The sequence below is a fragment of the Hyla sarda genome, chromosome 1, assembly GCF_029499605.1.
Source record: "Hyla sarda isolate aHylSar1 chromosome 1, aHylSar1.hap1, whole genome shotgun sequence".
In the NCBI taxonomy this organism is placed as follows: domain Eukaryota; kingdom Metazoa; phylum Chordata; class Amphibia; order Anura; family Hylidae; genus Hyla; species Hyla sarda.
In genome coordinates this window covers 401,296,395-401,309,163 of record NC_079189.1, presented here as the reverse complement: position 1 = coordinate 401,309,163, position 12,769 = coordinate 401,296,395, and the positions used below count along the sequence as shown (strand labels likewise).

Here is a 12,769-nt window from a genome sequence, read left to right as displayed (position 1 = left end):
AGCACACTACATAGCTCGGTAGCTGAGAGTACAGGTGGCTTACTGCACCTTCGTGATACCTGCCGGCGGGACTCCCACCGGCAGGTATTGGATTAGGTATCAGGGACATTTTCAACAGTACAAGTACTTGTGCAAATGTCCAGTATCGGTCCCAATACAGATACCAGTATCTGTATCGGGACATCCCATATACATATATATATATATATATATATATATATATATATATATATATGCACTTCTTTGCAAACATTTAAGCACAACCATACTACTATGTGCTTTCTCTGATTTTAGCAAATAGCTGGTTTATGGCTTACAATAACATATCAACACTAAAAGGGGTATTACGACTTAAACAAGATGTCCAGTGCTATGAAATGTATCCCCTATCTGCAGAACAGGGAATAAATATCTGAATGGGGGGGGGGGGGGTCCGACCGATGGGCTGCTGTGTGTGCGAATCGTCACACACAGCAGGTCAGCTGGTACAAACATGCCTCCTCAATTCATCTCTATGGGAGAGGCGGAGGAACGCTGTGTCTCCACCTCTCCCATAGAGATGAAAGAAGTTGGCGTGTTTGTACCAGCTGACCTGCTGGGTGCAAAATGTGTACAAACAGCGACAAGCCAGACCGGGGAGTCCCAGTGGTCGGACCCCCCCACAATCAGACATTTATCCTCTATCCTGCAGATAAGGGATAAATTAATTAACACTTGACTTCTTTAAAATTTACTTATGTTAGTGTTAGATTGCGGGGAGAGGGTTCAGTGGTCAGACACTACTTCTTTGTTTTGAATAGAGCTGTGGACTGGCGTATGTGCTGCCCCTCCATTTATAGTCTATGGAGCTGCAAGAGAAAGCAGAGTCCCTCACTTGGCTATTTTTGGTGGCTCCATAGATGATGAATAGAGGGGTGGCATGTTAAGGAGATGAGGTGCCGTTCTGGAGATCGCTCGGCTGGTTTGTGGAGTTAGAAAACCTTACACTTTTGAAGAAGGGAAAAGTTAATATTAGTCGGAATTCCTCTCAAAAACCATGTTTGGACAAGTACAGTAGTACACCTTTTGTATTTGGTTACCTGGGCTTCGACTTGCTCTTAGACCGTGAGCTACTAGAAGATTTTGATTTCTTGGACTTGTCACTGACAGTGCCATCTCCTGGTTCTCCCTTCTTTTTCTTCCGTTTTTTCCGACTTGCATCATCATCGTCAGTGGTGACACTTGGAAGTTCATCCTCATTTAAGACACGAGGAATATTTTGTTCTCCTCGGGCTCGAGCCCTGGCAATGGCCTCGGCAACTATTCGGTTTGCTTTTTCCTGTTTCTTTTGATTATCCAGTTTGCGTGATTCGCCAGCTACAAAATGTAAAATATTAAAACTTGGTCGTAAAAAAAGATTACATTATACCCCTTATTCTCTCCCTTTGATCAGGTAATAATAATAAATACACACATTAGGGCTGCACGATATATATCGCAAAAGCAAATCTAATTGCGCCAATTACAAACAAAACAAACACTGATAAATGTAACATATTATCGTCACTTACAAAACAAGTATCTGGCTCTTATCCCCTGACGATAATTTACCATCTCGAGGTGCGACATTTTAGGAATCTGCAGTGAATATATTAGTCTTAAATAACTTACCTCCAACTTTCACAATTGACTGGCTAGCTGAGAGATTGGCTACTTCATTTGAGTTCAGTACCTTTACCACGGACAGACTTTGGGGAGCACCTTGAGAGGAGCCAGCCTGGAAGAAAACACAAGTATTGGGGGCAATTTATTAAGACAAACATTAATAGTATGCCTATAAAATACAATGCATTTCCCAACTGGGTACCTGAAATGTAATATCACTGGTTAAATGAGATTCTGGTCTTCTAGTTATAGTGCATCAGCTGCAGAGCCATAAGCTGTTTTAGGTATGCTGGGAGTTGTAGTTAGTTAGTAACTAACAAACTCCCAGCATGCCCTGACACAGCCTATGGCTTACCCCAAACTATTAATAAAATAAATATAAGAAGTGGGCAGGGCAAGTCATTATAAGTTTTGGCCATGCACCGCCAAAATTTTCAGTTTTGGTCCAAAATGTTTATTTTGGTGCACCCACTAATATATAGTAGTCATAAATTATGCGGTCAAGTACATCAACAAGCTGTACAATACACTTAAAGGGGTATTCCAGGGAAAAACTTTTTTTATATATATATCAACTGGCTCCAGAAAGTTAAACAGATTTGTAAATTACTTCTATTAAAAAATCTTAATCCTTTCAGTACTTATGAGCTTCTGAAGTTAAGGTTGTTCTTTTCTGTCTAAGTGCTCTCTGATGACCCGTGTCTCGGGAACCACCCAGTTTAGAAGAGGTTTGCTATGGGGATTTGCTTCTAAACTGGGCGGTTTAGGGTAACTGGGCGGTTCCCAGTAATTTGCAAATCTGTTTAACTTTCTGGAGCCAGTTAATATATAAAAAAAAGTTTTTCCCTGGATAACCCCTTTAACCCCTTAAGGACCAGGCCATTTTACACCTTAGGACCCGGCCATTTTTTGCACATCTGACCACTGTCACTTTAAACATTAATAACTCTGGAATGCTTTTAGTTATTCTGATTCCGAGATTGTTTTTTCGTGACATATTCTACTTTAACATAGTGGTAAATTTTATGGTAACTTGCATCATTTCTTGGTGAAAAATCCCAAAATTTGATGAAAAATTAGAAAATTTTTAATTTTTCTAACTTTGAAGCTCTCTGCTTGTAAGGAAAATGGATATTCCAAATAAAAAAAAATTAATTTTAATTTTTTATTCACATATACAATATGTCTACTTTATGTTTGCATCATAAAATTGACAAGTTTTAACTTTTGGAAGACATCAGAGGGCTTCAAAGTTCAGCAGCAATTTTCCAATTTGTCACAAAATTTTCAAACTCACTATTTTTCAGGGACCAGTTCAGGTTTGAAGTGGATTTGAAGGGCCTTCATCTTAGAAATTCCCCACAAATGACCCCATTATAAAAACTGCACCCCCCCCAAAGTATTCAAAATGACAATCAGTCAGCGTTTTAACCCTTTAGGTGTTTTACAGAAATAGCAGCAAAATAAAGGAGAAAATTCACAATCTTCATTTTTTACACTCGCATGTTCTTGTAGACCCAATTTTTACAAGGGGTAAAAGGAGAAAATTTATACTTCTATTTGTAGCCCAATTTCTCTTGAGTAAGGACATACCTCATATGTCTATGTAAAGTGTTCGGCGGGCGCAGTAGAGGGCTCAGAAGCGAAGGAGCGACAAGGGGATTTTGGAGAGTACGTTTTTCTGAAATGGTTTTTAGGGGGGCATGTTGCATTTAGGAAGCCCCTATGGTGCCAGAACAGCAAAAAAATAAAAACCCACATGCCATACCATTTTGGAAACTAGACCCCTTGAGGAACGTAACAAGGAATTAAGTGAGCCTTAATATCCACAAATTTTATTTTATTTTTTACACTAACATGCTGGTGTAGACCCCAACTTCACCTTTTCATAAGGGGTAAAAGGAGAAAAAGCCCCCAAAATTTGTTAGGCAATTTCTCCCGAGTACGGCGATACCCCATATGTGTCCCTAAACTGTTGCCTTGAAATACAACAGGGCTCCGAAGTGAGAGAGAACAATATGCATTTGAGGACTAAATTAGGGATTGCATAGGGGTATTGTACGCCAGTGATTCCCAAACAGGGTGCCTCCAGCTGTTGCTAAACTCCTAGCATGCCTGGACAGTCAGTGGCTGTCCAGAAATGCCGGGAGTTGTTGTTTTGCAACAGCTGGAAACACTGCCGTACAATACATTTTTAATTTTTATTGGGGGGGGGGGGGGGGGGGGGCGACAGTGTAAGGGGTGTATATGTAGTGTTTCACCCTTTATTTTGTGTTAGTGTAGTGTTTTTTAGGGTACATTCACACTGGCGGAGGTTTACAGTGAGTTCCCTGCTAGGAGTTTGCGCTGCGGAGAAAAATTGGCCGCAGCTCATACTTGAAGCAGGAAACTTGCTGTAAGCCTGCCCGTGTGAATGTACCCTGTACGTTCACATGGGGGGGCAAACCTCCAGCTGTTTCAAGACTACAACTCCCAGCATGTACTGACTGACCATGCAGGCTGGGAGTTGTACTTTTGCAACTGCTGGAGGCACACTGGTTGGAAAACCTTCAGTTAGGTTCTGTTATCTAACTCAATATTTTCCAACCAGTGTGCCTCCAGCTGTTGTAAAACTACAACTCCCAGCATGTACTGATCACCGAAGGGCATGCTGGGAGATGTAGTTATGCAACAGCTAGAGGGATCGCAACTACAACTCCCAGCATGCTGGGATTTGCAGGTTTGCAACATCTGGAGAGCTACAGTATAGAGACCACTGCAAACTGTGGCCCTCCAGATGCTGCAAAACTACAAATCCCAGCAGGGCCAGACAGCAAACAGTTGTGTGGGCATGCTAGGAGTTGTAGTTTTGCAAGATCTGGAGGGCTATAGTTCAGAGACTACCATATAGTCGTCTCAAACTGTAGCCCTCTAGCTGTTGCAAAACTACAACTCCCAGCATGCCCAAACAGCTGTCTGGGCATGCTGGGAGTTGTAGCTTTGCAACATCTGGAGGGCTACAGTTAGAGACCACTGTATAATGGTCTAAAACTGTACCCTCCAGATGTTGCTAGGCAACTCACCGGCTTCCGTCGGATCCAGCCGCACGTCATCGCCGCCCGCCGATCTCCGTCGCCCGCAGCCTCCATCGCCCGCCCGGATCGGTAAGTGGATCTTCGGCGCCGGTCCCCGTCGTTTCCCCGTCCTGCCCAGCCTATTGTGGGTGGGCAGGACGGGGAAAACGAAAGTTAATCCCCCCGCCCCCGATCTGCTATTGGTGGTCGCGTCTAGACCACCAATAGCAGGAATAGGAGGGGTGGCACCCCTGCCACCTCACTCCTATCGCTTCAGGGGGATCCTGGGTGTCTTAGACACACGCCATCCCCCTTACATTCCGGGTCACTATAGACCCGTAAACGCGCAAATCGCAAGTGTGAATTCACTTGCGATTTGCGCCGATCGCCGACATGGGGGGGTCTGATGCATTTGCGCGGGGTGACTGCTGATCGATATCAGCAGTCACCCTGGTCCGGTCCCCGCCCGGCAGGGGCCGGAATTCCCACGGACGTACGAGTACGTCCCTGGTCCTTAAGAACCAGGGCGCAGGGACGTACTCATACGTCCGTGGTCCTTAAGGGGTTAAAGGGGTACTCCACTGGCCAGTGTTCGGAACATTTGGTTGCGAACATTGTGTGTGCGCTGCAAGGGTCGGCCACGCCTCCTCGTGACATCAGGCCACACGTCTCCCATAGACTTGCATTGAGGGGCATGGCCTGACCTCACATGGGAGACCCCCGCAGCGTACACACAGTGTTCGCAACCAAATGTTCCGAACGTTGGCCAGTGGAGTACCCCTTTATATACTCTTTCACATGAAGATACTAAGGATGTTCAAATCACAGTAATATTAATGGTGAAAGATGCAAATGCACTACACCAGACAACTGAACATACAAAGTAACATTCACACAATTGCCCTCCTGCCCTCCTATAAGTTACTAGCTGAGTACCCGGCGTTGCCCGGTTTTTCCTTCCTAATCCTTGTTGGGGAGGAAAATAAACAAAGGAGGAAGCTTTTGACTTCATATCCCGTCCTCCTATCCTGACCTGTAATATGTGTACCAGGTAATGAAATAGCTCCAGCCGTATGGAAGTTATGTGAGAACATACATTTCCCATTGATTTGCATGGGACTTTAAACAAAAACCCCGACCCTCACAAATGTGGGTAGCTAAGGGTTAAATTAACTGTCCTATATTTTAAGTGGGCATATGAGTAACATGTGACCAAGTATTATGGAAATATCTCCAGCCGTTTGGAAGTTATGCAGTAACATATATTTCCCATTGACTTGTACGGGACTTTAAACATAAGCCCCGCCCCTGGCAAATGGGGGTGAGTAAGGGTTAAATCACCTATCCTATGTTTGTTTCTGACATACATGTAACATGTGTGCCAAGTTTCATGTTAATATCTTTAGCCATTTGCACGTGATGCTGGAACATACACACATACATACACACACACACACATTTCACACAGTGACTGAACTATGAATCGATGACGTCTGCTTCCAATGACGTCTAATACCCAATAAACAAATCTAAGGGGTAGGTATTCTAGGTTAAAGTAACACTTCAGACCAAAAGGGTGCCACCTTAGGACAAGACCAGGTGCAGTTCAAAAACGTTCCTTTAGGTTAAGTGGGTGTACTTATGGGCAGTGCAGAAAATATCTGGCCAATTACCATAGATAGAGTGGACAAGGTCCAGGTTAAGTTGCAGTAGTTGAACCCCCACTGATTAGACACTCATCCCTAATGCAAACCACTTTAAAGGGGTTCTCCGGCGCTTAGAAATCTTATCCCCTATCCAAAGGATAGGGGATAAGATGCCTGATCGTGGGAGTCCCGCCGCTGGGGACCCCCGGGATCTTGCATGCGGCACCCCGTTAAAATCAGTCCCGGAGCGTGTTCGGATTACTGTCGATCACGGGGCCAGAGCATTGTGATGTCACACTCTGCCCCCCCCCCCCCTCAATGCAAGCCTATGGGAGGTGCTGTGACAGCTGCCACGCCCCCTCCCATAGGCTTGCATTAAGGGGGCGGAGCGTAACATCACACAAGGGCGGAGGGTGACATCACACAAGGGCAGAGCCGTGACGTCACAATGCTCTGGCCCCGTGATCGACAGTAATCCGAACACGCTCCGGGGACTGATTTTAACGGGGTGCCGCGTGCAAGATCCCGGGGGTCCCCAGCGGCGGGACTCCCACGATCAGGCATCTTATCCCCTATCCTTTGGATAGGGGATAAGATGTCTAAGCGCCGGAGTACCCCTTTAAAAAGGAAAGACACATCCAGGAGTACCTCTGCCTTTTTTTTTTTTCTAAGCTGCTCAAAAGAACTTTGTAATGCACAAGGTCTATAAAAGACTCCTATGTATGTGGCTACCAATAATTAAATATGTAATTCTAAATTTTCATTATATGATTTCTGCACTCTTTGGGTATGTTCACACGGAGGATATTCCGCAACAAAATGTTCTTTCTTCACCTCCTCAGTGGATCCGCACCACCTTTAGTGTTAAATATTGAAAGCCTTATTGGACTACTAAGGTACAAATTTCACAGTAAGAAAGAAAATGTCAAATTCCTAGTCCCATGTAAATTCTAACAAGTGAACCAAGCAGCAAGCTCCTATTGAGATCAACGAGAGGCTGCTACAAGTAGAATCCTCTCGGAATTTCCTTAGCGTGGAAGAGCAAGCAAAGCAAGCTGATGCTAGGACTGCTCGGAAATGCGCATTTTCAACAGACTAATGTATTTTTGAGCGGATTCGGACAAAATAACAAACATGTATAGGGTCAGGAATTTCCACAGTGTGCGGCAGGATCCCATTGAGAGCAATGGGAGGCTGCTGCTTCATTTTTCCAAGCGGCATCCCGCTTGGAAAATACATAGTATGTATGAGCCCTTAGGGTCCATTCAGCAATTTCTTCTGTGTGTCTGCGATCTTCCTGCATGAAGCAGAAATTATCCTGATTCGGCACTTATGGGAGCAGAAACCTGCCATGGACATAAGCGCTGTCCAGTTGACAGACGGCACTTGCCTAGCATATTCCGTCGGAATCAAAATCCTCATCGCAAGGTCTGTCTCAGAACTTCAGACAAGTAAACAGAACAGTGAAACTCCCACGGAAGTCAATAGGAGGCGCTGCAAGTGGATTCCAATTGGAATTTGGGCTAAGTGTGAATAGGGCCTTATGTCAGGCTCTCTCTAGCTCGTTAGACTAGAAGGGGAAAAAAATCCTGCCGAAAAGTGCCTGCATTGTACAGACAGCAAGTATGAAAGTCAAGCTGTGCCAGCCCCCTGACTGCAACCACTGTCCAGCTGCCCATAGGTACGCATTTGTCCCTCTCCCTTATCCTGATCTATATGCATCTGTGCAGGACAGCAAAAGAAGCAGAACGCAATGTACACATGGCATCCAGCTTCCTGTCCCAGGCAGCAACATGCAGTGTCTCAGAGGAAGGGGGCGCTCCAAACCACCAATAGAAGACCAGCCATCTTATAACTGAATAGAAAGAACCAATATACAACATCTGCTCTAGAACTGCTCTTATAGCCATAGTAAGTAATGGAAATGCTAGGGCTTCTGTTTGTAATAAGGCTTCAAAATGGTGCTCAAAAGTAACCACCTACATTTCCGGATGACTGTTGGAATAATCCTGCACACAAGTGGGAAGATTTCTGAAACCAGTAATGAAAGAAGCAATGTGACTGGTTGCTAGGAGCAACTGCACCACTCTGTCTACACTGGTGGGTGTCTGGGAACAATTACCTGGCTGCAAGGTACTGTGGGTCAAAGCAAGTAACCACATTCCCTGGAAGATCTCTTTTTCCCATGTAACTGACATTTACTTCTCAGCCCTGATCCCTCACAGCCTGATGTCTCCCCAGATTCTTACACAAGGGTAATGCATGGAACAAGGTTACAATACAGGTTAATAATAGTGGAATTTGTACAGTATAAGCCTCTAATTCTAGTCATTTCCCCCAATACAGACACCTATAATACAGTACAATTCCTAACACCTGAAATCTGCACACATACCATAATATGCTCTCAAAATATCAGTTTTATTATGGCAAGAATAGCTTTGTCACTCACCTGTGGCTGTAAGAGAACCTTGAGAGGTACCGAAAGTCTCTGACCTCCTTGCTGACTTATAATATGCGCCTGTTGTCCTCCAGGTGTTAGAGTCAGACCCCCAGGAGTCTGCTGTAAAATCTGGTACTTCTGTGTGGTCTGTCCCGCTGCCCCGGGCTGCTGTACCTGCAGTTGAATAGTGACAACTTTGGCCTGTTGTCCCTGGGTAGTCTTGGCCTGGGTCAGAGCAGCTAACTGGTTTCCTTGAAGAACAAGTTTCCCTGGAAGCCCACCAAGAACCACGTGACGCTGGCCCTGTGCTGCTCCAGAACCAGTGGGTTGTTGTAGCACAAGTGTGATGCGTTTAGCATCCCCCTGGGGAAACAGCAATATATAAAAGGGTAAATGTAAAGCAAAACACATAAAACAACTAAGTACCAACAAGACACATGGGCTGAACCTGTTTAATGGCAAGCCATCCTCTAAGGGACGCAGAAGCAATGCAATGACATTTTACTTCCCATGCTTGACATATTGAAAATGTAGTTCATTGTGTAGTCAAAGCAAAGAAGATTGATATATAGTTTTTTGGGAAAAGAGATAAGTTATCACTTATTAATGGAAGTCTCTGCTCATTCAGGACTACAATATGAAGCCATGTGGGTGGTCCCGATCCGAGACCGACAGCTCTCTATGTGCACACTTCTATACAATCAACCAGTAGGACCACCCACATGACTACTTGGGCAGAGTGCACGTGTCTGGCTCCGGGAACCCAGCCTAAAACTCGCCACAGATGATGAGATAAGGGCATCAGTTTAGGATCTGGCATTTATTAGTTGTGCACAAGGGAATGCAGAAAAGTGTGTTCCCCAGTTCAGTGCCCACGTGGTGTGTTCCACCATCCAGTGTCCAATTTGAGATGTCGGATGAATGTGAATTATACTTCAAGGCTAAACTAAAAAAACAAAAGTCATCATCTTTCCTCCATTGCTTTTTCTACAGAGCTGGAGGGAAAAGCCACGGGACGACGTGAAGGGGGCCATAGCAAAGAACGAGAAGCAGTTTACACAAAAAAAAAAAAAAATTGTTATTGTGAAAAATTTCCCACAAAACTATATATCAGTCTGCTCATCATACAACATGACTGCATCTTCAATATGAAAAGAACATTTCAGAATCTTAAAAATAAATTATGTTGGGGCTGTAAAGAAAAGGTGGGGGGGGGGGGAGAAAAGAAAAAAAATAGGATAGGGGATAAGATGCCAGATCGCGGGGATCCCCGTGATCTTGCACGCAGCACCCCAGTTAAAATCAGTCCCCGGAGCATGTTCTCTCCGGGTCCGATTACCGGCGAACACGGGGCAGGCGGCGTGTGATGTCATGCCTCCACCCCTCAATGCAAGCCTATGGGAGGGGGCGTGACATGCTTCGGGGACTGATTTTAATTGGGGTGCTGCATGCAAGATCACGGGGGTCCCCAGCGGCGGGACTGCCGCAATCAGGTATCTTATCCCCTATCCTTTAGATAGGGGATAAGATGTCTAAGCGCCGGAGTACCCCTATAATCCCTTGCCGCAAATGGACATTCATTAAAGGGGTACTCTGGCCCTGAGACATCTTATCCCCTATCCGAAGGATAGGGGATAAGATGCCTCATCACAGGAGTCCCACTGCTGGGGACCCCCGCAATCTTGTATTCGCCACCCACCTGTTTGAGCTGCACGCCGCGGTGCCAGCTCACAAACAGCCAGGTGGCAACAACGGGGCCGGGGTATCGTGACGTCACAACCCTGCCCCCGTGTGACGTCACCCCCCCCCCCCCCGTCCCAGCTATGCAAATCTATAGGAGGGGGCGTGACGGCCGCGATGAAATCGTGGCGTCTCGAACAGCTTGCAGGACGCGAGGAGGATCCCTACTGCCTCCTCGATGTCCAATTACCGAATGACTGCTCCGTGCCCGAGATGCAGGCAGGAGCAGACAAGTGGCAATAACACTGATGAATGCAATGCTATTGCATGGCAGTGATCAGCGTAGGAAATCAGTGTGTGCAATGTTATAGTCCCCCTATGGGGGCTATAACATTGCAAAAAAGTGTTAATAAATGTGATTGGACCCATTCCAAGTCCGATCAAAACAAATATCATACTGATAAAAACTTCAGATCACAGTGCAAAAAATAGTCTTCATACTGCCCCTTATATGGAAAAATACAAAAGTTATAGGGGTCAGAAGAGGGCATTTTTAAATGTAGTAATTGGTGCATGTAGTTATACATTTTTTTGTAGAAAAATAAAATCAAACCTATATAAATTGCAGGGATGTGGAATTCCTATCGCCCGACGCCCGGGACAAGCAGTTTCGGATGCCGGGCAGGTGAGGACCTGACAAGCGCGGCGGCGCTCTGCAGACTGTATGGAGCGGGTTGCCGACTCCTGCCCACTCCATACTCTGCAGCCTGTGTCCTCCGAAGCAGAGCAGGGGAGATAAGAAGCTGTGAATTTGTCTTCTCTCCCCTGCTCTGCAGACGTGCGGGAGGGGGGGGGGGGGGGGGAGAGATGAGGGGGCATGGCTTCTTGCTCCCCGTGCAGACCTGCGTCCTCTGCCTTCTCTCCCCACAGCTGTAGCTTCGGAGAGCTGAGGTGAGGAGCGGACGCGCGTCTGCACAGGGAGATGCATGCGGCGTTCACAGGGGAGTATGGAGCGGGATCAGGATTCCTGCCCGCTCCACACTCTGCAGCTCCCGGCTGTTCTCAGTAGCCGGGGGCCGCCACTAATAGCCAGCATGCAGCGATCGCCGCGGCTGGCTATTAACCCTTTAGATCGCCGCTATCAAAGCTGACAGCGGCATCTAAAAGGGACATGTGAATGCTCCCTGGTGGGCTAGTGGGGTGGATCGCCCCCCCGCAGCACGATCGCAGGGGGTTGATCCACTATAGAGGTAGCTGGAGGGCTTACCTCTGCTTCCTCCTGTCCCGCTCTGTCATTGATGTCAATGGATCACAGAGCACACAGATTAATAGAGTTCAATAGAATCTATTCATCTGTCTCAGGAATCTAATGATTCCTCATAAGTCTAATAAAGTGTAAAAAAAAAAAAAAAAATAAGCAAAAAAAAAAAAAGTTTTAATATAAGTTTGAAAGACACACATTAACCCAGTGGTCTCCAAACTGTGGCCCTCCAGATGTTACAAAACTACAATTCCCAGCATGCCAGGACAGCTGTTGGCTGTCTGGGCATGCTGGGAGTTGTAGTTTTGTAACATCTGGAGGGCCACAGTTTGGAGACCGTTGCATTAACCCCTTCCATGTTAAAAGTTCATATCACCCCCTTTTCCTATATAAAAACATGTAAACATAATAAAAATAAACATTTATTATCGCTTTGTGCGTAATTGTACAACCTATTGAAATGTAACATTAGGTATCCCGTACGGTAAATGTAAAAAAAATACCAAACCACAGAATTGCAATTTTTATAATATCCCAGAAAAAAAAGTTAAAAAGCAATTAAAAAGTCAGATCAATACCAAAATGGTACCGATACAAAAAACAGATTATGGCGCAAAAAATGAGCCCTCATACAGCCTGGTATGCGGAAAAAAAAAATAAAGCGACAGGGGTTAAAAAATGGCAATTAAAAAAATTAGAAAAAGTTCAGAATTAGTAAAACATGAAGTAAACGATACAAATCTGGTATTGCTGTAATCAGGCGCCTAAAGTATAAAACTAACATGTTACCTCAACCACAAGGTAAATGGCGCAGAAAAGAAAACCAAATAAATTATCTTTTACTATTTCAATTTCACTTCCCTTGAGAGATATATATATATATATATATATATAGATTTTTTTTTTTTGGTTCAGAGAAAATGTTCTTGAAAAATTAAAAGGTATCATTATAGTAGGTAGTTATGGCTATTATATGGCGAGGAGGAAAAAATACAAGAGTGTTAAAGCGAAAATTGCCCGGACAAGTGGATCGTCATGAGGG

The 12,769-nt window shown here is 45.1% G+C and overlaps 1 protein-coding gene across 5 annotated transcripts in view; it reads right to left on the bottom strand.

The window, feature by feature from the left end:
• Positions 1–12,769, bottom strand: part of CHD8 (chromodomain helicase DNA binding protein 8) — a 144,025-nt gene that overhangs the window by 95,661 nt on the left and 35,595 nt on the right. For all 5 annotated transcript variants that reach the window (XM_056527805.1, XM_056527786.1, XM_056527769.1 and 2 more), the window contains exons 3-5: positions 8,796–9,149; positions 1,651–1,756; positions 1,080–1,356 (exon numbers count right to left, since the gene is read on the bottom strand). In XM_056527805.1, the coding sequence (XP_056383780.1) occupies positions 1,080–1,356; positions 1,651–1,756; positions 8,796–9,149 (737 nt within the window). The remainder of the gene's footprint in view (positions 1–1,079; positions 1,357–1,650; positions 1,757–8,795; positions 9,150–12,769) is intronic.